The sequence below is a fragment of the Hipposideros armiger genome, unplaced genomic scaffold (assembly GCF_001890085.2).
Source record: "Hipposideros armiger isolate ML-2016 unplaced genomic scaffold, ASM189008v1 scaffold_910, whole genome shotgun sequence".
NCBI classification, from domain to species: domain Eukaryota; kingdom Metazoa; phylum Chordata; class Mammalia; order Chiroptera; family Hipposideridae; genus Hipposideros; species Hipposideros armiger.
Window position 1 is genome coordinate 405,266 of NW_017732260.1, and position 26,458 is coordinate 431,723.

The 26,458-nt window shown below is 52.3% G+C and overlaps 1 protein-coding gene and 2 long non-coding RNA genes across 3 annotated transcripts; 2 read left to right on the forward strand and 1 right to left on the reverse strand.

The window, feature by feature from the left end:
- On the reverse strand, nucleotides 1–26,445 carry RBPMS2 (RNA binding protein, mRNA processing factor 2). The gene is made up of 8 exons (XM_019630425.1): nucleotides 26,260–26,445; nucleotides 10,587–10,664; nucleotides 9,961–9,999; nucleotides 9,250–9,312; nucleotides 8,772–8,922; nucleotides 8,092–8,243; nucleotides 1,384–1,453; nucleotides 1–1,143 (listed from the first exon to the last, which is right to left on the reverse strand). Exons 1-7 carry the CDS (start codon nucleotides 26,338–26,340, stop codon nucleotides 1,391–1,393), a joined length of 627 nt encoding a protein of 208 aa, XP_019485970.1. The 5' UTR covers nucleotides 26,341–26,445; the 3' UTR covers nucleotides 1–1,143; nucleotides 1,384–1,390.
- On the forward strand, nucleotides 14,274–16,465 carry LOC109375191 (uncharacterized). The gene is made up of 3 exons (XR_002122533.1): nucleotides 14,274–14,384; nucleotides 15,459–15,584; nucleotides 16,331–16,465. It is a non-coding gene; the product is annotated as an uncharacterized LOC109375191 (long non-coding RNA).
- LOC109375190 (uncharacterized) lies at nucleotides 18,056–19,148 on the forward strand. The gene is made up of 2 exons (XR_002122532.1): nucleotides 18,056–18,174; nucleotides 18,255–19,148. It is a non-coding gene; the product is annotated as an uncharacterized LOC109375190 (long non-coding RNA).
- Nucleotides 26,446–26,458: the final 13 nt, after the last annotated feature.

Here is a 26,458-nt window from a genome sequence, read left to right on the forward strand (position 1 = left end):
TTCCTTTGGATGATTTTTTATTTTGCATTTCATATATTATCCAGTTTCACATTCTCACAGGATCAGCAATTACAACAGCCACCTTGTCTCCCAAGTCTGAAAATGGCAAGACAGCCACAGCTGTGGCCAAAGGCAAAGCACTGATGTGCTCATGAAACAAAAAAATTGCACAATTTTTTCCTTCATTTTTCTTAAACTAACGCCTGACACAAAGGCTCATGGCTGGAGAACGGAAACCCTTTTCTTCTTCATGCCTCAAACTAAACATTAAACTTATCTGACAGGGCAAACAAGGTCTCTTTAATAATTAATTGCACACACACACAAAATCCTTTATGATGCATAAATATTTTGTTACACAGGGTACAAAAATATTTTCACTTTTTGGTTGGTTTCAAAGTTTGGAAAGAATGAGGAGCAACGGCAGGGTGGGGTGTGCCGTGGAGAGGTGAGCAAAATGGGCAGAGGAAGGGTGGTCTTAAGTTAGCCCATCTGAGGAAGAAGAAGCAGAGGACCCTGATTTGAAATGTAAAGGAAAACACTCTATCTTTGTTCAGTGGTCGTTCCTGTTCAGCCTGAAAGTGTGGCGGGTAGCAGGGGGTGGGGGCACTGGGTGGCAGTGACTGCAGGGCTCAGGCCTCACTTAAGCTGGGTGGGTGTAGAGCAGGGGTGTGGAGAGAGGGACCAGGAGTGCTGAACCATCAGTGGCCAGGACCTGTTGCTATGGTGACACAATGTGAGAACAAACTGTACACGCACATATACACAAGTTTAAGTGTCTTAATTCATGCCAGAAAACATGCAAAATCAAATGCCTCGTTTCTTTGAGGTGAAGCTACAGAAGCAAGTTTGGACCCAGAGATCAGGCTTTGCTCGGTCCCAGTGAGGCCTCCGTGCTGGGTCTGGATGCCCCGGCAAGAAGGCCCCTGAATCCTCCCGTGAGGCCTTGGAGAAGGGCTCTGGGGCAGGACAGGGCTGAGGAAGAGGAGGGAAAGGAAACAGGAAGCAGTCCACTGAGTCAGGCGTAAAATTCACAGTCTTTGGAGGGAAGCAGCAGCTCTCCACAGGCTGCCTGGGCGCAGTGGAAGCTCAGGGCAGCTTCCTCCCCAGCGGGGCAGGGGCTTCAAGCTGCAGTAACAAGACCTGGAGGGAGCGGAGAGAGGTGGTTGTGAACAGAGGTGTGGGGCTGGGGCTAAACCCAGGCCTTCCCCTTGTGACGAGGCTGCAAGATAGATGGCAGGAGGTGGGTGACAGGGGTGAGAGGAGAAGGGGACAACCAGCCAGAGTGCCAGTGCACAAGCTCAGGTGGAGGCCTAGCACCAGCAGGCTCCGAGGCTCAGGTAGAGGAGGAAACCATGGCTCTCCAGAAGGCCCAGCACTTACTGAAGAACTAACAGAACTGTCGATATTTCCATCCTTGCTGGGTGGTATCAGAGGAAGGGTACCAGCGCACCTGCAAGAGAAGCCAACATCAGGAGCTAGCTGTGCAGTCCCTCCCCTCAAAGGGGAGCCCTGGAAACACGGCCTTCAGTGACCATGCTGGAGTCCTGGTTCTGTCACTGGCTGGCAGATGTTGGGCCAGTTACTCACCTGTAGGCATCAGTTTCATCATCCTGAAAATGGGGGAGTTCCACGTGACCTGCCTCCTCCGCAGGGTGAAGGTTCAAACGAGAGAATGGTTATGAAGGTGTTTTCTACTCCACTAAGCCCGCCTGGAATGTGCCAGGTGGAGTCATGGCAGCCGGGGGCACTGGTGCCAACAACCTGCCCTTCCCCCTTTACTGGAACAGTGCGGAATTCCTAACATTAGGAGAATGAACCTAATAAATTTTTGCATGGCTTCTTTGAGTCTCAGTGTCCTCATCCACCCATAGACTAGAGATGATTAAGTCACGGGCAGTGGTGAGGATCAGATAAGACAGTATGTAAAAACATTAGAAAGCAAAGTTGGTGTGCTCTCCAAGGGGTAGGATGCCAGACACTGGTCCTGTTCTTGTATGATTCTCTCAGAAAGCCATGGATGAGACCCAGCTGCTGCATCCTTTCAGTTTCCACCTTTCCATCCCTCTTGTTCCCTCCATTACAAGCCTCCTAAGTCTAGAAATTTGTAACCTACTAGCTGAGCCCTCAGGTAGGGGCCTGGAAGCTACTAAAACCCCAGGACTGGCCAGAAGGCCCCAAAGCAGGATTCCTAGAAACTGGTCAGAAAATGGCATGCACCCCTTCCCCATGGGTCAGTTGTCTTGACAGTAAGCCATGCTGGGTGCTAAGCCAAGATTGCAGGGTAGGCCACCTGGCCCAGTTACAAGCAGCACATCTATCCTAGGCTGACCCATGGCTGCCAGGGTGAGGGTGGGAACAGGGTATCACAGGACCCTGGGTGTGGGGGAGAGCAACCATGAGAGGGGAGCTCGGGGTCCCCTTAGGAAAGAAAGGGATGGCACACAAGAGCCGATGTAGAAACAAGTAGCAGCTGGGCACATAGACAAGTCCCTAAGAGCTGCAACAGTCGGACCCAGTTACCCACTTGGCCGCCTAGCATCCCTGCCTCCTGGGGAAGCAGAGAAGATATCAAGCAACGCCAGGCCATGCAAGGGCTGGTGGAAGCTTCCTGAGAATTTGCTCCTGTGTCCCCTCCAAATGCTAGGTGCTGTTTTTTTTGTTGTTGTTGTTGTTTTAGCTGAGCCATCCTGCCCCTGTTGGCAGCTCAGTGGCAGCTCAGCTCTGGCCGGGAATCGAACCGCTGTTGCTCAGAGCTCACACTCTTGAGCGAGCTCTTAACCAACTGAGCCACTTGGCCGGCCCTGCTAGGTGCTGTTTTATACAATACAGGACTCTGACCACCACATGTTCAGCAGAAGTCAGGGGCTGGCTGGTCACCCCAAGATGCCAGGATGCTGGGCACATAGCATACAGCAGGGCCAAATCAGGTCACCTGACCAACGTCAGGATCTTCCCTGGACTCCAAGGATGTGTCATTGCTGTCACAAGGACACAGATGACCCCAGGCTGCTAGCACTACCTTGATTGAGCCCCATACCACACAGACAGGGTCAAGAGCCTCTTTCACCTTTGAGCTATCTAACCTCAAAGGCTGCCATACCTTCTTTCCTGCCTCCTAAACATCTGGAAGTGGCTCCCTCCCTTCCTGGATGATAGGTGAGTGGGAAGAAGCCTTTCCTTCCCTTTGCTGATCTGTGGATGCCCTCAGCTGGACGCCTGGCTGGACACTAGAGCTCGTTTCACAGCAAGGGCAATGAGGAAACCAGCCCTGCTTGCTATCAGATAAGCCGTGGTCCAGCTCAGGGAATCCCCTGGTGGGCCCTAACCACCACCCTTCACCTATCCTCCAGCTGGAGCAGCCCCCTGGGTGCCCTACAGGGCAGGAGACGGGGAAAACATCGGATGAGAGTGGGAAGGAGGCCTCTCACTCTCCCTTTTTCACCACTGGGGAAGCCCAGGCCTCCTGCAGCTGCCTAAGGGCTCCCTCAGAGAGCCCGCCTCATCCAGTCACACACTCTTACCCCAAGTGTTAGAATTCCTGCCTCCAAAGCAGAAGCTTTCCCCCGTGCCTGAGATGAGCTGGCCGCCCCCTTGGGGAGGTAGCAGAAGAAAAGACCCCATTTCTGAGCTTCAGGCGGTCATTCCTCTGAAGTGGGTAGAATGAACTCAAAGGGCTGCGCTGACACTTCCCTCAGACACCTAGTATAGGCTGGCAGTCTGGGGCCTCTAAAGAAGAACAGTCCAGGGGCCGGCCGAGTGGCGCGATGGTTAAGAGCTGGCTTGGGATGCCAGAGGGCCCCGGTTCGGATCCCACATATGAGGGCCAGTGACACTGCCCTCTATAGCTAAGATGCTGAACAACAGCTCAACCTGGAGCTGGGCTGCGGTGAGTCGCCAGCAGGCTGCAGCCCCTGCTGCAGTGGGTTGCCATGGGCTACCGTGTGTAGCCAGCAGCCAGCGTGAGCGGCTGTCCAGAAGCCGGTGACTGATCTGCCTCGCCCAGGAAGAGCACAATGATGGTGCCAACTTGGGCCAGTGAAGCAACATCCTCCACAACTAGACTGAAGAACAAAAGGACAGCAACTGCATCTTGTCTGTTCCCCTTCCCCCAATTCCCCAGCGCTGTTCCCATCCCCCAATTCCCCAATTTAAAAAAAAAAAAAATCTTCAAAAAAAAAAAAAAAAAAAAGCACAGTCCATTCCTGTCCAGCTCAGAAAAAGAGACCCCCAGACCCAGGGGTCAGGGCCAGCACATCAGGGAGTGATCAGTCCCCTCTCATGGCCTCACTAGCTGTTCACAGGGGGTTTGGGGGTCCTGAGAGGCCACCTCGCAGGGACAAGCCCATGCAGGCTCCAGGAGGACGAGCACCAAAACAAAGAGGGACACGAATTCACTCCTTTCTCACATCTTGAGACTGAGAAGATACGTGAAGAAGTGGGGAAAAGAATGAACTCGCACAAGAAGCAATATGAAAAGCCAATAAATATGGGAGCCTCGCTCATCAGAAGGTCAATTAAAACAATACCCAGTCTTAGTTAACCCAGATTGGCAAGTATACACTTTGACCTTGTAACAGTTCTAGAAATTTATGATAAGGAAAACAAGCAGGACAGGTGCCCAGAGAGGTGTGAACAAGGGCGTCCAGTGCTGCACCGCCTATTAGCAGCAAAAATTTGTGTAAACAACCTACTTACCATCTACAGGGATCTGGACACACACAATGGTGGGCTGGCCAGGCATCCAGGATGTACATCTACATTTACTGGTGTGGAAAAACGTTCACAAATAGATAGATAAATTTTTTTTTTTAATTGGGGAACAGTGTATTTTTCCAGGATCCATCAGCTCCAAGTCAAGTAGTTGTTTCAATCTAGCTGTGGAAGGCACAGCTCCCTGGCCCATGTGCCCATGTGGGGATTGAACTGGCAACCTTGGTTGTTATGAGCACTGAGCTCTAACCAACTGAGCTAACCAACCACCCCGATGTCCTGATATTTAAGTTTTAAAAAGATTAAGCATGTATACAGTAATTTTTGTAAGAGATTCCTATCTGTGGATTTATTTATACACCTGCACCCAACTACCTACCTCAGTAGCGATTTTCTGGGAAGTAGCGATTTTCTGGGAAGCAGGATGGATGTTAAGTCAAAAAGAAAAGAGAAAAAAACCTGCCTATTTCTGTCCATAAATGCAGACCTCTAATAGCTAATGCTTACGAAGCACTTAGCATGTGCCAAGTGCTGTTCTAAGTAGTTTGCATGTACTAAGTTCATTTAATCCTCATAAAAACCCTAAGCAGTTGATGTTATTACCATTACATTATACAGATAAGAAAACAGAGGCAAGGGAACTCATGTAACTTTAGGGTCATCAGTAAGTGACTGAGCCAGTTGAAGTGGACAACAAAGTCCAGTCTGGGAGGACCCTGGGACACAAGGAGACATTAGGTCACCATCCTTACGTGCCAGACTCCGGTGTCCCCGGCCATCCACATCTCTTGATTGCCTCACCCTCTTTTTAAAGGAGAGGATTCTTTATCAGAAGGCTGAGCAAGATGGCCCTGTGCCGACAGAGTGGGATGAGCTATCTCCAGCCTCTGCCTGCAGGTCTCTGTGGTTCAGGCTGGGCTACTGGCACATGGCATGCAGCCGGGGAGTGCCGCTGGGGTAGAGAAAGGAAGAAGTGCTTTTCATCCCCTCGTCTCTTAGCTGCTACCTCCTTTCCAAGTCATCTCCTTGCCCTCAGACACAGAAAAACTTTTCTGTTGGTCCTCTGGGTTCAGAATAATCCCCTTAGGATAAAGCTGTCCACTTTATTTAGGCATTTTCAGCCTAAAGCTTTGTCACAGGGGTAAGGGATGGGTCTTGGAAGGAAAAGAAAAAGTGCTACCACTAAGAAAATGCTTTCATGCCTATTACTGAATTTGGTCGTAACAGCATGTTTTACCGTTGAGGACATAGTTTCCAGAACGCTCGAGAAGTAGGGACAGAATTAGTTACTACATGGACCAATCTCTTGTCATTAGTCTGCCTCCCCAGCAATGCCACTATCCTTTGAGGTGGCCTTTGTCCCCTTCCCTGGGAGGCCAGAAGACAGGAACTCATGCACGAGGAGGCCGCCAGCCTCAGAGAGGACTTGGGTAGGGAAACTAGACAATAATGATATTAAATAATAGCCATGGTAACTGGTACTTCTATAGCCTTCCCTCTGTGCAACCCTATAAAGTAGGCATGATTATCATCATTCCACAAAAATTGAGACACAGAGAGGTTAAGTAACTTGCCCAAGGTCACACAGGTGTTAAAAGAAAAGAAAGAGCCAGGATTTGGACCAAGGCAGCTGGACTAGAGTTGAACAACCACAGGGTGTGGGGAGGGTGGGAGGAAGCTAGAAAGGAAGAGACGAGGGGGACACACAGCCCTCAGGGGCAGGCAGCAGCCCACTACTCCCGGCAAACTAGGGGGGGCACCCTGAGAAGGGTAGAGGCGCCTCTCCTTATTAACTGGACACACTGTCCCTGGCTCCCAACCTCTGCCTTGCCACTGTCATGGCCTAGCATCTCGGAGCACATGGGGCAGAACCTCTCATCCGATCTGGTCTAACCCTCTCATTTTACAGATGAGGACACGGAGGCCCAGAGGTGAAACCACTTGCCAAAGATCAGGTAGCTATCTGGGGACAGAGCTGGGATCAGAGGTGAGGAGCCCAGCAAGGCCTCGAAAAGCCCCTGCAGTTAAACTGTCGATTGGCCAGGAGCACAGTGTAACTGCCCGCCTCCCAGGTCAGGCAGGACAGGGACAGTCGTCCCTGCTCACCACTCCATGCCCACCACAGAACCTGGTTTGTGGTAAATATCCAAACATTTCCCTCCAGGAGAAGATCTCTACCACCTTCCTACCCCCATCTGGTGTCCAGCGAGCTGTGGCGTGCAGCTAGGGAACAGCACCCATTTGAACCATGCTTCTGCCCTCAGTACACTCTAAAGCTGCCGTGGCCAGGGAGAATTCCCCTGTGGGGGGGACATGGTTTGCTAGGGTCATAGCCCTGGAATCGGAAACTTCTACCTTGGAACTGGGCAACCCGGATGTCACGAAGCCCTTCAGAGGACCTGAGATGGGCAGGAGCTTAGCCCTCAGCCAGAGCACTAGACTCCTCCCATCTCAGCGTCTAGTTCCTGCAAACTCTCCCTTCCTGGCTTTTCATTTCCTTTTCCTCCTCACCCCCTCCTACCGCCCCGGCCAAGTCCAGGTGACCTCTGTTCTCTCCGTCTCAACAGCACAGCACACTCTGGCTAGGTCACACTTCCCCACTGATCAGAAACCAAGGTGGACTGGCCACTGCTGCTCAGCCCTCCTGTGCTACCTGGCAGTGCCCTGCCATTGCCAGGAACGGGCAGGTATCTGACCACCTGCTTATCTTCCTCTCAGGCACCCGGCGCGGCACTCAGTGAGCACAGAGCCCTCCTGGCCCAGCTCCACCCCCCGACTCTCTCCTAGAGGTGCCGGCCCCCTCTTTACAACCCCAGCCCGGGTTCACCAGGGAGAGAATCAGGCTTCATGAAAACAGGAACACCCACTGAGCACTCAGGGTGTGTATTCCAAGCACAGTTCTAGCACCTCTCGTATTAACATTTCATTCTCACAACAACCCTGAGGCAGGTAATATTATTCACCTTTTCCAGATAAGTGAAAAAAATCAAGTCACAGACATCTTTAAAGCTTTCTCAAGTTCATAAAGACAGGAGGCAGCGGCAGGCGGCCTGGCTCGAGACCACACTCGAGCTGGGATCTGAATCGTGGCTGCTACCACAGGCAAAACGCAGTACAGTGCAGGTGTTCAGGGGTTGGGTGGACCACGGCTGGCTCTCTCTCAGCACTCTGCCTTGTATCCTCGATGTGGCCTCATAGCTTATCCTCACCTTCCCCTCCGTCAGAGCCCAAGCTCTAAGGATACTGTCACGGGAGACAGCAGTTCTGCTGTAGCTCTGGAGACACGAGGGTCTGGAGGCCAGTTAGGTACACCAAGTCTGGCCATCTTAGAACCTTCATCCTTCCCCTCCCCGCTTCTCCCCCAGAGGGAGCACTTACCTGAGCATGTAGAGCAGCAGCAGCAGCAGCAGTGGCAGCCGGGTAGGTGAATGCAGCATGTGAGATGGCTGGGGTCAGCTCTGTGGTGTACAGAGGGTATGGGGCCCAAGCCTCTGGGGACGTGGGGATCAGAGCAGCCCCCATCAGGTCATCTAGAAATGAAGACAACAGCCCCCATCATCAGAACACTAGTTTTCCCTTCTGCAACCCCATTCTAAACAGAGAAGGGGACCCAGCACACAGTTGAAGCATAAGCTCCCCACTCAGGCCAGTCAGACTCCCCTCAAGAATCCCAAGACCAGGGAAAGAAGGCAAGTTCACTTGGCCTGGCATGGTGAGCACCTTGTCTGCTTTGAGAAGCTCTCAGATGGGCTTCCACCCATCTCAACCAACAGAAATCAGAGAAGGCCTCAGGGAAGTTGGGCGTGGCTGACAGTGCAAGAGCTCCGTCTGTCTAAGTTCCAGCAAAGGCTGCAGGGGGAGGCGAAAAGAGTGGAACCCACAGAGGTAGGTGGCTGTGGATGCAAGAAGCCTCCTGGGAAAGGGGGCGGGTAGGTAGGCAGGCAGGACTCATTCCCTTAATGAGAATTTCAACGTCTGCTCACAGTATACAACTCCACTGGGGCCTCCAGCTCAGGGCAAGTACAAGGGCAGCAGACGGCAGCTCTGAGGCTACTCACAGGGGTCCCGTGCGATGAAGTGTGCTCCTAGGGCGGGGTGAGCGCTGGTAGGATTTGGCGTAGCCATTAGCTTGTTCTTGGCCATCTTGGTGTTGGCTTTGGCAAACTCTAGCCTCAGGGTCTGTGGGTTCTCGGGATCAAAGCGAATACCCTACACCGAAAGGAGAGAACAGTAAAGACCTTACTCTGTAGGATCCAGGCTGTTCACTGCAGTGGGTACAAAAGGGCCCCAGAAATGACCTTGCCTGAAAGACTCGCTCACATGAGGCCAAAACAGAGGACATGCTGCTCCGGCCTTGTGAGTTTGGCCAAGACAGCATAGCCATGGACTCTGCCCCAGGGGGGCTGGGAAATAAGGTACATCTGTGGGCCCTTTTCTTGGGTGTGGAGTGGGGGAAGGTTTGCAGAAGACAGAACATGGACACCTGTTGCCTGGAGGTCTGTGGGTCAGAGAAAGACCTGTTCTCCATCTACTCACGTTCAATGCATTCTTGGCTGCTTCTGCTCCTGCCCGGCTGTCAAAGATCACAAAACCAACAGGCTAGTAGGAAAAAGAGAGAATACCCTTGCAACTCTTCCATCTTCCTCGCAAAACAAAACAGAACAACCAAAAGCAACTCTTTCCCATTTCCTCCCTATGTTCAGCTGGAACACTAGAAGATTCTCGTGTACCAAGTCTCCCACCCAGGTACCACATTGTGGGAAATCATGCCAATCGAGCTTTATCCCTTCGCCCTTTCAGTAAAAGTCTTGTATTTTAAATGCATGCAGCTAAGTTTGTTCCAGTGTTTTTTCCAAGAAGAAAGGGGACTCCAGTATATCAAGTGCATGGGATTCAATCAGGGGCAGCAACAGGTTGAAAATTCTCCAACCTCATTTTGCCAAGGTTTAGTCCAGACTCCAAATGGCCCCCAGCCTCCTGGCATCAGGAACCAGGGCACAGCCATCATTTCTACGGTCCTCAGCCTCGTTTCAGGCTGTGGCTTCTCAAGAGCCAGAGATGGAGGACCAAGAGCTGACTGGTAAGAAGAGAGGACCTGAAAGCCACGGTTTCATCAGCCCAAGATGGAAATGGGATGACAGGGAGCAGCTACCAAATGCCTCAAGATTGAGGAGAAGGCAACAGGCTTAGTTCAAAGGTCAGCAGTTGGTCTGGGCTGGGAAGAAGAAAAACCTGGAGAGAAATTACCTGTCTTGATGTGAGCTTGATCAGGGACCCTTCATACCCCTGCAGAAAGAGGTGGTCATTAACGTTAGGGGGAGGTCAGAGCCTTTGCTGTGCTGCCCAGTCACACCGCCTGCCCCCCACCTCCAATCACTCCACCTTTCCCCAGTGGTCGCCTGTTATCTTCCCCCTACTTGTCCCCCAAAGTCAACCCATTCTGACCTCCACCACTGTTGGGCGCCCTCCGCCCTGTGTTCTGTATCCCATGGTCCAGCACATGGGTGGGCATCATACGAGAGCAGTCATCATTTCATGCGTAAATTCCCATCTGCTCCACTAGCTTGTAATCCAGACACACAGACTTTACCTTTTTAAGTTTTCTCATCTGCAAACTACAAGGCTACACTGAATCTCAAAGATTACTTCCTGAGATTCTCTAGGTCTCCCTTTTACAGATGAAGAAATGGAGGCTCAGAAGGGCTAAGCAATCGACAGAAAGCAACATGTGAATTAGAACCAGGACAGAGATCCAGGTCTGCGATCAGTTTCTGACCGACGTCTTCCTGCTGCCCAATCCAGGGCAGAGATTCATTTTTGATGCTTCTCCTCCATCCTAAGCTCTGCCCGTGGGTGGCTGGGTCCTGACTCACCTTGAACGGCCGGAAGAGCAGGTAGAGTTCTCTGGGTTTAATGTCCACAGGGAGGCCACTGACAAACAGTGTCCGGACCTGAGGACAGAGAGCACAGTGGTCAGGGTGAGCTCCTCAGGAAGGAACTGGAATCCTTCCAGAGTTTAGGGAGGAATTCAGTGTTTCCTGGGCCTCCTTTGCAGGCCGAGGCAAATAAATACTCAAAGAGTTTCCTAGCATTTAGCTTTCAAAGCCCTTCCTGTACACTCTCCTTTCTCTAGATTTATCCTGCAGGTGTCACTCGACAAGCACCCATTGAGCACCTCTATGCAAGACCGTCTGCTGTTAACCACAAGAAGAGAGAACCCTGTTTAATAATGTATAGATCAAGAACCCCTCTGATATGTGAAGCAAGCTATGGAGTCTTACCCCCCAAAATGTACAAGTTAAAATGTATATATTTTTCAGCAGATACTCATGGACCCTAGGTTGAGAGGCTCTGTCGGGTCTAGGGGAGAGGCAAAGACGTAAATGGAACATACATCCTATGCCACGTGCTGGAGCCACCACTTTCACACCCATCTCCTACTGCCTCTGATGCCACATGTAGGCTCTTCAATGGCAGGGAATGTGTTGTATTCTTGCCTCTATGCCCAGCTCCTAGTATGGTGCTGGTACTAAATGTTTCCTGAACAAGGGACCTGGGTAAGAAGTCATAGATGGAACAATTACACTGGGTTTTGAAGCATGGGTAGGATCTTACCAGCTTCAAGTGAAACAGATGATGCTATAAGTTACAAGCCTTGCCTTCAACATGGTTACAAGTTGGTGGTAAGGCCAGGTCTAGACACCAGAGGTCCCATCCTGTGACTCCAGCCAAACCTGACCACTTGAACTGCATGTAAGGTCCATGAGAGGGTTGACAGAAACACTTTCCTAATTCACCCCTAGTTAAATGTTGCTGGCATTCAATGCTAAACTCGCAAGCCCAGATCAGCCAACACTTATAGTGGGGAAGGAAAGATTTTCCATAGTTTAGATCCATTAAAAATCCATCTTGAAACTAGAGCTTCTTGAGTAATGAAAAATCCAAGTGAGTGGAGCTTCCCTACACACTTGACTCCTATTTTGAGCCCTATCTCATACCACTATGCCAAGCAGAGGTCTTCTCAATTCATCACTGTGGATTTAAGAAAAAGTTCGCATGCCTCCACCCACCCCATCACCTGGCCATTCTTGAAAGCATTTAGATGCCCTACAGTTGGCTACATCCTCTTCTCCAGAGGCACCAAATAAGTTCCTCCATGCTCTAGTGATGGCCTATTGAAACCAGGCAACAGCTTTTTCAGAAACAATGGCTTGAATGAGGAACCTAGAGCATCCAGGCAAAGTAACAGCCAACACACACCCAATACCTCCCCTTCCCCCAACATACACACCCTCAACAACAGAGCCAGGAATGACAAAGGAAACCAGCATGGATAGCTACTGGCAATCAGCCCTACCACCCCTACTCCCACAAGAAATGACTCCCAGCCCGCGGGTGATAAGAAATGGGTAAGGACAAGCTTCTCCCCTCACATGAGTTTTTGCCAAGAAGCATCTCCTTGCCATTTAGGATGCACCTTTCCCTGTTAGTCATGCCTTTCCCTAATCAGGCACTCCTCTGCTCCCAGGCCTGGGGTGAAGGTTTTGTACACTTCGGAGCCCCTGGCAGCTCTGCGAACCTGTACACACAGGGTTCAAGCGCTGCCCTGTTCCCAGGAGCACCTGGGAGAAACGGGACAGCTGAGGCTCCAGGGGGTGGGCTCAACAGAGCTCCTGGACTCCAGAGGGCCATCAGCCTCCACAGGCTCTGCCCTTTGATGGAAGGGCTTTTCATTTCCATGTAAACCTCCAAACAGAAGCGACTGGCTCAGGTCACACAGCTTTTCTTTAAAGGCAGCAGACCTGGGACTCAAAATCCATGTCTCGCAACTACTCTTTTGGGTTGGTCGAGACGACACTTGCTTCTGGGTGGACCTGGATCTCTACTTCTCCCTCCTCCCTGGGATGACAGGACATGATCCGGGTCAAAGATACACAGCCAGAGCTGCCTCATAGAAACCTCTGCCTCAGTTCTCCCCAGGGGCCACCCAGTTCACAGGAGCTAATTTTAAACCCTTCCTCAAATGGCTCCTTTCTGGCCAGACCTCCCCAGAGGCCTCCTTAAACGGCAAGTTCTCAGCACAAAGTTTCCTGCTTGGGTGGGGGGAGGGGAGTGAGTATAAGGGATCTTTCCCTAATTCCCTGCTCAGATCCTTGTTTTCAGCCTTCCCTCTGGGCCAGATGTTTCCAGCCTTGTCCTCTGGTTTCAATCTTTTTAGGTTCTGAAGTGTTCAAAAGGCTACAATGTCGCTCCCATCCTGTCCCTGGCCACCTCTCCGCAAACAAGCCGAGGCCCAGGCAGTTATGGGTTAGGTGGTAGGTCCCTGTCTGCCAGGTCACAGAACCTCTGCTGGGAGCAAAGTCTAGGAGGTTAAGTAACAGGAAGCCTCACCAGACTACTTACTCTCCCTGGTTTTTACTTGAACCTAGCCACACCAGCAGATGACAGGCACTCTGCCTATCCCTTGTGCAGACAGAGAAACTGAGGCCCAGAAAGAGCTCAGGCAGCTTAGTTCACCAAGGAGCAGGGCTGGGTAAGACCCAGGCACCCTGCCTCAGCCATCTGTTCCACCAGCAATCCATCCTACTGTGGGGACAGAGGGTGTGAGTGGTACCTGGGTGCCCTGGTTAGCTTCATGGGGGGGGGGGGTTAAGGTGTTGCTATACACCCCTTCAGTAGCCAGTCACTTCCCTAGGCACTTGTTTAGGATGACAGCCAAAGCTAGAGTGACAGGGGCAGAACTTGATGAAACTGGCAAACCACGGTGGGGGCAGCATGAGCTTAACAGGCTGGTCAGCTACACGTTGAGAGGACAACAGCTTCTAGAGCAGCGGTTCTCAACCTGTGGGTTGCGACCCCTTTGGGGGTCGAACGGCCCTTTCACAGGGGTCGCCTAAGACCATCGGAAAACAAAAAGGTATTGACATTACGATTCATAACAGTAGCAAAATTACAGTTATAGAGTAGCAACGAAAATAATTTTATGGTTGGGGGTCACCACAACATGAGGAACTGTATTAAGGGGTCGCAGCATTAGGAAGGTTGAGAACCGCTGCTCTAGAGCCTAAGGCCTGACTCAAGGCAGCTGCTTGTGCTGCCCCTCAGCCCGCCCCCTTCCTTGTTCCTTAACTGAAGGGCAGCCATCCTTCAGGGCCCTCTACTTCTTTACTCCCCTTTCCTTGCTCGGAAGTCAAACAGGGGCCCTTAGACCCCCTGCCTTGTATTGCTCCTACCCGCCTAAACTTACCCCCTCAGCTGGACTCTGCACAACACCAGACAGGAGCCAAGTCTCAAAACCTTCCCATCCTCCACGGTGCCTGGAGTCAGGCCTTAGCACTTGATCTCCGCCGTCTCTACAAACCTCAGTCCCTCCAAAGCAATTCCCGGCCAGACGGACGTGGCCCAGCGCAGCAGGGATGCCATAAATGGGAAAGGCGACAGGCTTTAGTTAGGCCACAGCCTGTGCCCCAGCTTTAGGCTTGGCATGGGGGAAGGTGCTTCTTCTCTCCGAATCTCACTTCCTTTATCTGTACAACATGGATACCGTCTACCTCCAGGATGAAGACTTCACCTTACTCCGTGCCCAGCACATAGGAGGCTCAACAAAATGCACGTTCGTTTAGGGCTCCTGGAATCACAGCATTTACCTGCACGAAAGCCTCACCCGTAAGGTACCATGAGCCATGTATAATATTTCTAAGTGCCTAGTGAGGCTGGGTCAGGTCTGGGTCAGTGTACAACTGGCAACATGGGTGAGACGATCTTAGGCGGTCACTGGATTCCCTAGTTTTCCTCTTCCCCGGGAGGTAATGACCAAGGGGGAAGGCACCATGGAGATCAGCTAGTTCATCACTCTCATTTATAAGGAAACTGAGGCTCGGAATAGGAAGATGACAAGGCAAGCTGGTGGCACAGTCAGGACCCTTTAGAGATGGCAGGGACAGACATGCAGTTACTTCTCCAAGGCCTGTCCAACTCATCCTGTGTCCCAGGCCAGCGTTCGAGACCACTCTTTCCATGCCACTTGCTGGCAACAGGGCCCAACTTTTTTTTTTTTAGCTGAGCCATCCTGCCACCTGTTAGCAGCTCAGCAGCTGCTCAGCTCGGGCTGGGACTTGAACCGCTGTTGCTCAGAGCTCACACTCTTGAGCAAGCTCTTAACCAACTGAGCCGCTCAGCCGGCCCCCAATATTTCTTAAAGAGGTGGGTGCAGACAAGGATTCAGACACTAACAGCTAGCTGGTTAATGCCAAGATGGAAAGATCAACCTAAGAACCCGTGTCTTGTCTATTCCACAAATTTATTATGAGAATTCAACACAAACATGTTTTCAGGGTGTGAAGAAAACCTAAGGGGTGGTTCCCACAACCTTAGGCTGCTAGCAGTCACTACGCTCATTTACCTTTACCTGACCCTTCTGCCTCCATACACTCACCCTTTCTCCAGAAGTATCCGGACAAGCCAAGGGATTACCGTATTTCCCTATGTATAAGACACATCCTTTTTCAAAAAATTTGGGGTGTAAAAACCGGGTATGTCTTATACAGTGGTGGTAGATTTCAAATGCCATAGATAGAACTGAGGACGAGGCAATATATGAAGACAGTGACAGTGGTTCATCATCAGACACAGATGAGGACAAGCTAATGGTTGGGAGTTTTGAGAGTAATGAGGAGTTGAATTTTATGATGAATAAAACTTGAGTTCAATAACTTTATGTAATACTTTTCTTTTTCAAATTTCAGGCCCCAAAATGAAGGTGTGTCTTATACATGGGAGCATCTTATACATGGGGAAATACGGTATCTCCTTCCAGTCCTGAAACGTGGAAAGCAACCACGACCCTGTGAAAATGGTCATCTTCATGGCAAGTACGAGCAGACAGTGCTAGACCACGGCCATGTCCTTAGCACAGTTGGAAGATATGTTTGGAATGGGGTAGAGCAGATATTGGGGGAGAAATGGAGAATGGATTCTCCATCCTTAGAAGTCAGTGAAAGAAGAAACATGTTGAGGAACCCACTGGAAGCACCAAATTCAATACGGACTAGGAACTTGGTGTCCCCAAGGACATCGCAGACATGGATCTGTGGCCTTCATGGCAGTCAGGGGCAGACTTGGCCTTGCTAGCGGTCCCAGCCAGGACTAGGCCTGCCTAGGAGAAGCAACTGGCCTTTTGGCACAACTGGGTCCCCCATCCAGCAAGGCTTTGGGGGCTCCTCAGGCAGCTCTTCCCTTATGCAAGTCCTGCTGCCTGAAGTTGCTAGGAGGGCGGGGCTGGGGTGAGATCCAGCCCCTTCTGCTAAGTCCATAGGCTACATCACTGGTCAGCAGACTTCCTAGGGTTGTCTAGGTCTTTACTGTGTGTTCCTGGGCTCTTTCCCTCCAACTGGTGCTGGACCTAGAGTGTCTGAGGGCTCCTCACCTCCTCCACCAGGGGCCCCTGAAACTCACTCCCAATGCTCCAGGGGAGGGGCAGAGAAGGGCAGCACCTGAGAGGCACAGAAAGCAGTGGTTCCCCATCCTCAGCCTTATTCTTGAAGCCCTTGGGTTGGGGATGCCTCCTCCCACAAGAAAGGTTTAGAAGCAGCCTCTCAACCATACTTTCTAATCCCAGCATGATGGAGGACCCAGGCTCCGGGGGCTGCCCAGCCGTTTCCTTCAGGACCATGACAAAGAAAGCTGCCTGCCATCATCCAGGTTTTCCTCCCCCGCCCCTCTGCCCCCATCCCCCCCTTGTATCCTCCCCAGCCCAAAGGAAAGAGCTTACTTTTTATAGAGAAAAGAGAAGTAGAAAGAAGGGGCTCCGACAAACTCATTCACATCTATGTGTCAGTGATGTTTTTCCATCAACAAACTGAAACCTGTTTAAAGATCTTCAGAAAAAAACGAAATCAAACAAAAGCCTTCAGGAGCAAGGTGATAGTGACACCCAAGGCATCAGCCTCATGGCACCAATTCAGGCTTCTGTGGAAAAGGCATCCAGGCAGGATGTCTATCAACCTTTTCTATCAGCCCAGGGGGACATCTCTCTTGGCTCTGGACACTCCCATAGGCAGACTTGTCATTCGGGTGCCCCCAAGCCAGGCCAGCTCCCTTACTAGTAGCTCTTCAGAGGTCTCCCTCCTCCCCAGGGCACACAGAGGGCCCAGTTCACAGGGGACCCTTCAGGAATTAAGGGGAGGGGGCCAGCAGGGGAGGAGGAAGAGGTGGGTGCTCTATATAGAAGAAAGCAGCTGAGCAAAGCCTCTGTGTGGAAAAGGAACAGGACTGGGGTGCAGGGTCAGCAGGGGCTATGGAGCCCCTCCTCCCCAGCGAAGAGGACCCCACACTCAGTAGGAGGCCAGGCTGGGGTCTGGCCACTGCCCTCACCAGGTGTGTGCTCTCCTCTGCAAGGGGAGGTTCAGGCCCGATGATGTAGCTCCAACTCGTCCCAACCGTTTGACCTCCTTCAAAAGACCTCCTTCGTACTGGGCATTAAACACTCAACTTCTCAGTTAAGGATGGCAGCACGGTACTGTGGCCGAGAGGACAGGCTCCATATGGACCAGCTTTTATTAGACATGAAAAGGGTAAACACTGCTTTCAAAAACAGTGGTATGCCCGTGGATATTAAACCCTCAGCCACATATTTTTCAGGCCCCCAGCCTGATCATCTCCAAGACAGCAGCCTAGACTTCAGGGTCCACCTGTGAATCAAGGATGGACCTTTCTTCACAAAGGATGCTGAGGCAGGAAAACATAAGGGTCATTCCCCACCCTTGCCCTACCCCACACCCAAAGAAATTCCATGGGTCCACCAGTAACACTCTCCCTTGTAAGACAGGCTCCTGCATTCTAGGCAAATTCCTGCCTCACAAGGCTGGGGTTCAGGGAAAGACACCCCCAGGGAAACCTGACTCCAGGCAATAGAAACATCCTACCAAAGAGATACAGATGATATTTGAAAACTGATTCTTTGAAGCAATCCCTTAGCATCTCTGAAAGTTACAATTCAATCTGGAAAGGAAAAAACTGTTTCAACTGTCCACTCCATCAAAATGTTCAAGTAATAGGGCCGGCTGAATGGCTCAGTTGGTTAAGAGCTCGCTCAAGAGTTTGAGCTCTGAGCAACAGCGGTTCGAGGCCAGCCCGAGCTGAGCAGCCGCTAAGCTGCCAATAGGTAGCAGGATGGCTCAGCTAAAAAAAAAAAAAAAAAAGTTCAAGTAATGCGCTTGCTTCAAATCCCCGCCTACTGGCTGCTCAGTGTAAGCTCTCCTGGTGTCATCTGGATGGAAAACACCACTTAGGGAAGGTGGGGGTGGGGGTGGGGTGGGGATCCAAAAAGGGAAAAACAAGCCTCTCATAAGTCCCTCCCACATCCTTCCCCAGCTCCCAGCCCTCGGCAGCAACTTAAATGCAGAACATTTCAGCTGGAAGAAACCTTATTTTCAGATGGAGAAACCAAGGCCCTGGGGCCCGGTGAGTTGCTCGTGGTCACCGAGCATGTTAGGAGCAGCCCCTGGGTCTCCCGATGCTCATGAGCCAAAGGTCTTTTGCAGACCCTGATCTCACACCACCAACCCACTTACACCTCGGGGCGGTCAGTCTTGGGCACCCAGGAACAGGTAGGTGGCCTTCAGCTCCTGAGCTAAGAGGGTAGAAACTGCCCCTCGCAGAAGGCTGATTGGGGGGTGGGGGTCCCACCGGATGATCCCATGATTAGTCCTAAAGAGTTAGTTATAGAGAAGTCAAAGGGAAGCCAGACTGCCAACTCCCGGCTATTGTGGTAGCCTTATACAACTGACGGTGGCGGGAAGGCTAGAGCCGGGCTCCTCGCACACCTAGGACAGGACAGTTGGGCACATGTAGCCCCAGGAAGCCTGGGCTCACCCACCAGCCAGACCACGAGGGTTTATGAGAGGCAGCCTGCATTATACACAGCTTAGGGCTTTCCTGATCGAAAGATACTGAAGATCCTTTTGAATTTGTACCAGCAGCCACCATCACACACCCAGCTCTACTCTGGCTTCTCCAAAGGGAAGAGGCCCCAGTGAGAACCAAGACAGGGGACTCAGGCTCAGACATAGACACATACGAATACCTGTTGCCCAGACATAGACACAAAAGAAAACAAGCCTCAAACCAATTGTCAGGGAGCTTGGGTTAAAGTCCCAGCCCTGCCACCAGCCAGGCGGTGGCTTCGTGGCCTTATTCCCCTGCCTCAGCGATAAAGGAGAGAGGTGGACTAGCTCTGGGGTCCTTCACACCCCACCTTCTCAGGTACCAGGGAAGCAGGAGAAGGTGTCCTCCATCTGCTCAGGGCTTAAACTGAGCTCAGGGCTTTCCTTCTGCCAGTAAGAAAAAGAATGTGGTGAAGAAGGGGAAAGAGAGCAAAAGGGTGGGAGAACAGAAGTCAGAAGCCAGGCCCTGAACCAAGACGGGCCTGGGGGTTTGAGAGGGGTCTCTGCTGGGGCCCTATTGGAGTTGCAAACAGAAAGCTCAGAGCAGTCACACCCTCCCATACAGAGATTTCAGTGGCCGGGGTTTTTTCTTTTGTGTATGTGTGTGGTGGGTGGGGTGGGGCTGGGTTTTGCCTGGGTCTTAGGCTTGGCACCAACAGGTTGCTCTTACCCCTCCCGGGGTGGGTAAGAAGTCCCTCTGAGTGAGGCCACTTGACAAGAGGTGGATGGAATGTGGTGACATGGCCTGCAGACCCAGGACTTATAAGGGCTGAACAAGGGCACAGGGAAAATGAGCAAGTAGATACGGCCAGACAGTGGATGAGAACCTAGGCGCACATGCGCCCAGAACCCCGGTGCTTCCCTTGCTTCCTCCAGCGAGCTCTGGGCTGCTCGGCTCCCAGGCCAGGACACCGCCCAGCCTCCCTCCAGGAAACCCCCACCTAGGACACCAACAATGCCATCGCGGTCTGTCCCTGTGTGAAGTCCCAGGCTTAGGGTTTGCTCCAGTGTTTTGCCTGCCCCTGCTAATTCCAGCCCCAAGTCCCGTATTATCAGGCTTGGCTCTCAGGCCCCATCTGGGCAGCACTTTGTGGTTTCCAGCTCTTTCACGCTTACCATTGCTACATAAGCCTGGCACTCCTATGATACGACAGGAAGAGCAATGCTGGCCCATCCCTGAACCAGCTCAGGGATTAGGTGCCTGGCCAGCCAGTAGCAGAGCTGGGGGTCACGTCCAAGTTGCCTGGGAAGTTGGGGCTCTTCCCCCATAGCCTGCAATGCGTACAAGAGTTTTGACTGTGTGTAGGGGTGGGGAACCAAGCTGGAGTGATGAGAAATTCTCTAAAAGGAGGAACAGGGCTGGCATGTCTGAAGTGTTCAATAAGAAGTCTTCAGACCCCACTTCTAGGCCCAGAAACAGGCTTACCACCTTGGGAACATACATGGTCAAAGCCAGTTGTGAGCACCAGCCTACACCTCATTTAGGGAACCAGACCAAACAGCATGAATTGCACTGTGCAGACTCAGTGCTATGACCGGGCACCTGCTTTGCACTTGGTTCCAGACAGAGCCAGGGGCCAAAGTTTTCAGAGGCAACTCAGAGTGGCAGGCTCACAGGGCACCCAGCATGGAGGCCTCCCAGCCAAGCCTCCCAGCCAAGGTTCCTTCCCCGTCTGTCATCCACCTCCCATCCTTCCTGGTGCCCTGTGGGCAGCCAGTGCAGATCTACTGCCTGTTACCTGTGCCTGGCAAGGGTTGCAGTTGTCACCACTGTCACACCCCACCCCAAAGATTCAAGGCTTTGGCCTAGGGGAACGCTTACACCCCTCCCCCAGCTCCAAAATCAATACCTCCAACCCTTAAGCCACATGATATTATTTCAGCGTGAACACACTGCACTGGAACACACAGCACTGAGCCCAACATTTCTGCTCCCCACCTGACTAGGACAGATGACGCCTGCCAAGAGATGTCTCCTAACGTAAAGCTCCTGTCAGGAGAGGGTCTCTGTTCAGGCATGGAAGCTGCTTCCAGAACGTGCGTTCCAGTCTAGAGCTCCTCTGTCACAAATACATTACGTTCCCTCCATCCCAAGCTGTGCCTGGACATGGCCACGACTACACATCAAGAACAGGGACCGGTCTGGGTGGAAGTTCTTCACAGCTTTCACAGCGACCAAGGTTCTCAAAAGTGGTCTCAGGTCCTATTCCAGTAATTTCTCCTGTCTCCCCCCAAGTAAAAGCCCAAGACCCATTTGGGAAGGGGAGGTTGGTCCTTCCCAAGAGCAGCTAGGTACTGCAGACACTTACCCCGTGGCCTAGTCTAGGTCAGGCCCTGCTGCCCTTTGCCCTGGGAGTCCAAGTCCTGTTCTGAACTATACAGGTGGCTTTGAGGACTTGTGCCAGCCAAGGGCTTCTGCTCAGTCAGCCATAAGTGACTACAGGCCATGGCAGATGGGTCTAGGCAGACCCTCCCACTATACCCATCCTCTGCTATACTCCAGAGGTGCCCCAGCACAGATGGATCCACGAGTGGACTCTTTGGGAAGGGAGGACCCAACAATACTGTCACCTGGCTAGCGTTGGCACATCTGAGGCAACCTTCTTCTTTTCATCCAAGGATGGAGGAGGAAGCAGCAGGAAGCAAAGAGGCTGTGCTGGTCCCTGGGCAGGCAGGAGACGGGTTTCTGGATATGAACCTTCATGAGTTGTCTGCAGTTCCCACCTCACAGTATTCTAGTATAGTGATGGTCTCTGCCCCACCGCCTCACGGCACTGCCAGGGACATAAGGACCCTTCCAAGACAGCCACAGTCAGGTGATGGCAGAGGAACTCTTAATACTCATTCAAGAGGTGGGTGGCCTTGGACCAGGAGCTCAGCCGTCAGGGCAGGTGGGAGGGACTCCTGCGCTCCACCTCTCAGGGCTGTCTGGAGGCACAGTGGGAGAAAAGGGTGGAAAGCCTGAGAGCAAAGGCTCAACATCCCGCAAGTTCATGCCTTGCTTCTAGCAGTTGTCAGCCCCCTACTAAAAATGGGGATGAGAAGTCAGAATGTCCAAATGTTGAATGAGATTTAGAAGCTGGTCTTACTTGGGCAAACTAGCCAGGCTACCCATGTGCAAGGAAGGAGATAAGGAGACCCAAGAGAATGGCTACCCAAAATGACAGGCAGTCACGTTAGAGGAAGCCTCGCTTCTTTAGTTAAGATGCCCCAAAGCAGCAGAGTACGAAGGAGTGTGTGAAGACAGCCCCAGTCCAAGCAACAAGAGGGCATACTATCTGTAGAGAACTGAAAAATAATAAAACTGATTTGGTCTGGTTTTTATTATCACCACAAGGTGGCAATTCTAAACAATATCTGTGATAAAATGCTCCTCCTACAGGGGCTAACAGCTCCCCTCACCCAATCTTGGGATGCCACCAACCCAAAGGGAACTAGCTTGGGGTCACCTTCTGGGCTCCTATTGGGACCCTGGCATCACCCAAAGCTCAGGCCTCAAAAACTTTGGTTGCAGGACTTTTTCTCCCTCTGCCCTCAAGTCTCACCAAAAACCCTAATCTAAAACAGAACAGCAGGTATAGTGTGGTGAAGAGTAAACTCTGGGTTCAAATCCCAACTTACCCACTCACTAGCTGTGTGAAAAGTTATCTCACCTCTATGTCTGTTCCTCATTTATGAAATGGTGTGATAAGTGCTTCATAGTGCTACTGTGAGAGTTAGAGGAGTTCAAATGGTAAAGTGCTTAGAACGATGCCTGGCACAAATAGACGGGCTTATTATTACACTAATAATTACACTGTTTGAAGACAGCCTCTGCCACCGGCTATTTGAGCAGAGGGGACACATCCACAATAGCCAGGAGGGAGAGGAACCTCACCTACCAGAATCCGCCTGCATCCACCTGCCTGGGTCATTTCCAGGTCAAAGCCCAGAAACACAGACACCTCCCTTCCCGTATATCAAAAAAGCCTGTGGTTAGAATACCAAGAAATCCCAGATTCTGTCAAATGCTTTGTATGGCAGAGAAAAGAAAGGGAGAGGTACCCAAGTCGCATGCTAGCCCCCATAATTCCTTTACACTCATCTAGAGTACTAAACTCCGACCCTTCCTATCAGGGGCCAGAGACCTGGCTGGTTCCTCAGGAGATCCCTAGATGTCACATGATAGATCCAGGGATACGGGGCCTGCAAGGAGCCACCTTGGCCCAGTTATAGTGAATGCAATGGACAAGCAAAGAGGTGGGTGATAGGGCAGCAAGGGACTAACACCCTCCGGTCAAGCTGTCACCCCTTTAGCTGCCATTAATCCCTGCCGTTCTATAGTTTACTATTAGGGTGACATAAAACTTCTTTAACTCTTAGAAACTCAAACACCCCCACCCTGAGATTCCAAATAACACCCTCCCCCTGGGGGGCCTCCAATGAATAATTACTATAATTTAGTTTTACCTTGTAGTATGACAGTAAAGTCTCCGTTTTCAAAATAGAATGTTTTCATACTACACACACTCCTCCCCAGAAACAGTGAAACTATCTAGCCATCCCTCAAGAATCACTAAGACAGGACATGCTTGGGACTGGGGCTGAGCATCATGAGAGGCAAGCCTGCCCTCAGTAGGGTTCATGTGCTGTATTACCTCACCTTCTGGAGCCAGGCACCTGCCATGACCCCCCTGGGGTACTGTATACCCTCTAGATTGAAACGGACACGTAGCTTTTTCCCTGCAGACCCTCCCCTTAATTCCTCACTGTCCTTCTTAGTTTTCAAAGGGTATCAAAGCTTCTAACATATCTCCTTCCCAAGTGGCAGAAAAATACGAATTTCCCCCCAAGTCTGCATGATCTCAGGCTCTTTATAATGTGGCCCCCACTATTGCTGCAACATAGTAAACTCCTGGTAGTCACCCACACAAGCCATGTGGTTCCACCATCAACTCCCACTTTTATACATGCTATTCCCTCTTCTTGGAATGCCTTTCCTACCTGCACAGGTCTGACACCCTCCTACTCAGCCACTTCTTAGGAAGGCCTGACCTCTTAACTTCTCAGTGGTACCATGTATCCGTTGCTGATATCCCCTTATTTTATCTACCATTGCATTTAACATACCATCACTTCCGGGCAAATCCTTCTCACCTCCCAGTCTGTGATCTTTCACCTATATCCCCAACCCTAGTCCAGAAAAGGAACCTAATGCTTATCATATGGACGAAGCCCCTATGGGTAGGATGGGCAAGCAGGAAGAGTCAAGGCTATACAAAGCAGCTGTCAAGAGTCTAGGCTATAGAAAGACAAGCAGCTCCACTGAAACCTCCTCCTGGAACCATGAAAATATATCCCTTTCTCCAGTGACCTAACACCTTTAGGAATTGAGACCTTATGGTAGACAAGTAGGATTCCTTGGTTTTCTAGGGTTGCTTTAGTTAATCTCCAATAGTCAACTGGGAAGAGCCAACCTAGGTCAGACATGAGAGAAAACTACTACTGCTAACGCAGATTCCCCCAAGAGTGGCTCTTAGGGATTGCAGTACTAACCACCTAGGGGACATCTAAGCTAAAGGGAAGGAGTCCAATTCCAGCTCAAACCACCAATCCAAGATGGAACCCCAGCAAGAGAGCTCTTGGCCCATTGTTCAGAAGGCTAACCAGGGGAGGGGGCCAATCTCTACACTTACCTGACCAGAGCAGACACTGGGCTCCAGGATATCCCAAGCCCTTAGTTTTTAGTGCTTTACACATGAGCCCAGGCCCCTTCGCCAGCACCAGCTGCATTGACTCCCTGAACCACCACAGTGCTGTGGCCACCTCCACCCCCAAGGAGTAGCAGGGATCCCACTTCTTGAGGATTCTGCCCTTTCTCCCAGAAAAGGCACTTAGAAAAAAGTGACCAATACCTTAAATGCTTTCTCCAAGACTTTAGCCTGGCCACACGGTTCACCCTTCCCAAAGTGGTGGGTATGAGGGTTAGCTCAGTCTCTTGGGCAATGTGAGGTCCCTGCTTAAGTCAACCCTCTAGCAGAAGTGGCATTCCGGGTCCCTGCCCAGCTTCACAGGAGGCCAAAGAGAGATCCCACACACACCAGCAACCTTGTCACCCTCCCTCAACTCTCAGGGGAGATTCTAAACAACCAGGTAGAGTCAGGATGGAGTTAAGGTCACCAAAGCCAAGGACCTGTGGGCATCAAGATCCAAGGAGGACAAGACCTTCAGGAACCAAAACAGCCTCACCACACTAGAGCCCACACCACACTAGTGGACAGATGTCAGGCCCTCCCTTGCCACCTTTCAGAGTGAAGAGTTGTATATTCCTCCCTTTCTCCTCCTCAAAAAGCAGGATCTGGACCTAGATTCTCAAGATGTCATGTCATCGGCGGACTGGGGCTGGCAGCTGGCCTCTGAATTGCTAAGAGTGAGAACTGGCAGTGTGACCCTCCCACGATCCCTCCCACAATGAGGAGCCCAGCCCAGCAGTGGGCAGTTGCCTCCATTCTGCACCAAACCTATAGCACGGCCGAAGGGCCAGCAGTGCTGCCACTAGAATGGAGGGAAGTAGCAACACCAGTCCCCACCAGGGGCTCTGTGGTTTCTCCCCCAGACCAAGGGGAAGGGAGCTCAGGGTGGATAACTGGCCCTTGGTTTCCTGGGCAAGAGGATGCCAGGGCGGGGCAGGAAGGGTCTTTCGGTCCTGGAGTGACACAGCAGAGGCCAGAGGCCCTTCCAGGGAGTTTCGAACCCTGTCCCCTTTCCACATCCGTTTTTGTCTCTGCCGGCCCAGCTCCTGGTCTCCATTCGCGGATACCCATCTCCACCACCTCACCCCACACACCCTCCCCGATTTCGCCATCCCATTAACCACCCAGCTGCTGGTGATTCCACGAAGCCGCCTCATAACTCCCACCTCTTAGCACATGGCCAGTGGACAAGAGAATGTCTCTCCTTGCAGAATCCCACCCAGGCCAGCTTTGAGGTCCTGTCTTCGCTGCCAGGACAAAACAGAAGGGATGAGAACCGGGAAGTGTCTTTAGGCATCTCCTTTCCCACTCGAATGAACTGCGGGTTGACCTCTTTGCCAAAGAGGCTGTGAGGGAAGGGAAGCCCGTCCACCTCCCATGACTAGGGCTCCAGTGAACCAAGGTGCCGGGCGGCCGGCCCGGGCCTCCAAGGTCACGGGGAGGGGTCAGGGTGGAGAGGGCAGGAGACTGAGGGTGCCGCCCGCTCGCCGTGCTAATCCCGCTCAGTCCATTCTAGCCGTGGCGGGAGTCCCGGCCATGCGGGAGGAGCGCCTAGGAAGACGCCAGCGAGCCGGGCCGAGAGTGGAAAGCGAGGCACGCGCGGGCAGTACGCGTGGGGCGGCCACCGCGCCGCTTGCCCACCACGGGACGCGCGGCCCGCCCGGAGCCCGGGAGGGCGGGGAGACAATGCCCGCTTGGCGGGGCAGTCCAGGCCGCACGCCCCCGCCTGCTGGACACGGGCTGCTCCTCCCTGGCCGAAGGGCAGCGGCGGGAAGGCGCCGGGAGCGATGGCCAGCCCGGCCCCGCGCGCCCTCTCCCCCGCCCATCTCCGCGTGCACTTCGCCCGACAAGTCTCGGGGCCGCAGACTCACCTCCTCCTCCAGCGTGCCGCCGGAGCCCGAGCCCGTGCCGGTGCTGGTGCTGTGCTCGTCGTCCGGCTTCAGGTTGCTCATGGTGCGGGGGGTGGGGAACGCGTAGGGCGAGCGCGGCGCCGGGCCCCGGCGAGGAGGTGGAAGGGGCGCGGTGAGCGGTGCGCTCCGGGGGTGCGGGGCGGGGTAGCGGTGGGGGGCG

Coding starts and splice junctions, on each gene's coding strand:
- RBPMS2 (XM_019630425.1), bottom strand. CDS start 26,340: ATGAGCAACCTGAAGCCGGACGACGAGCACAGCACCAGCACCGGCACG. Junction 8,923..9,249: donor CAGCCAAGAATGCATTGAAC/GTGAGTAGATGG, acceptor CTTTCGGTGTAG/GGTATTCGCTTTGATCCCGA. Junction 1,454..8,091: donor CTGCTGCTCTACATGCTCAG/GTAAGTGCTCCC, acceptor CTTCTCTTGCAG/GTGCGCTGGTACCCTTCCTC.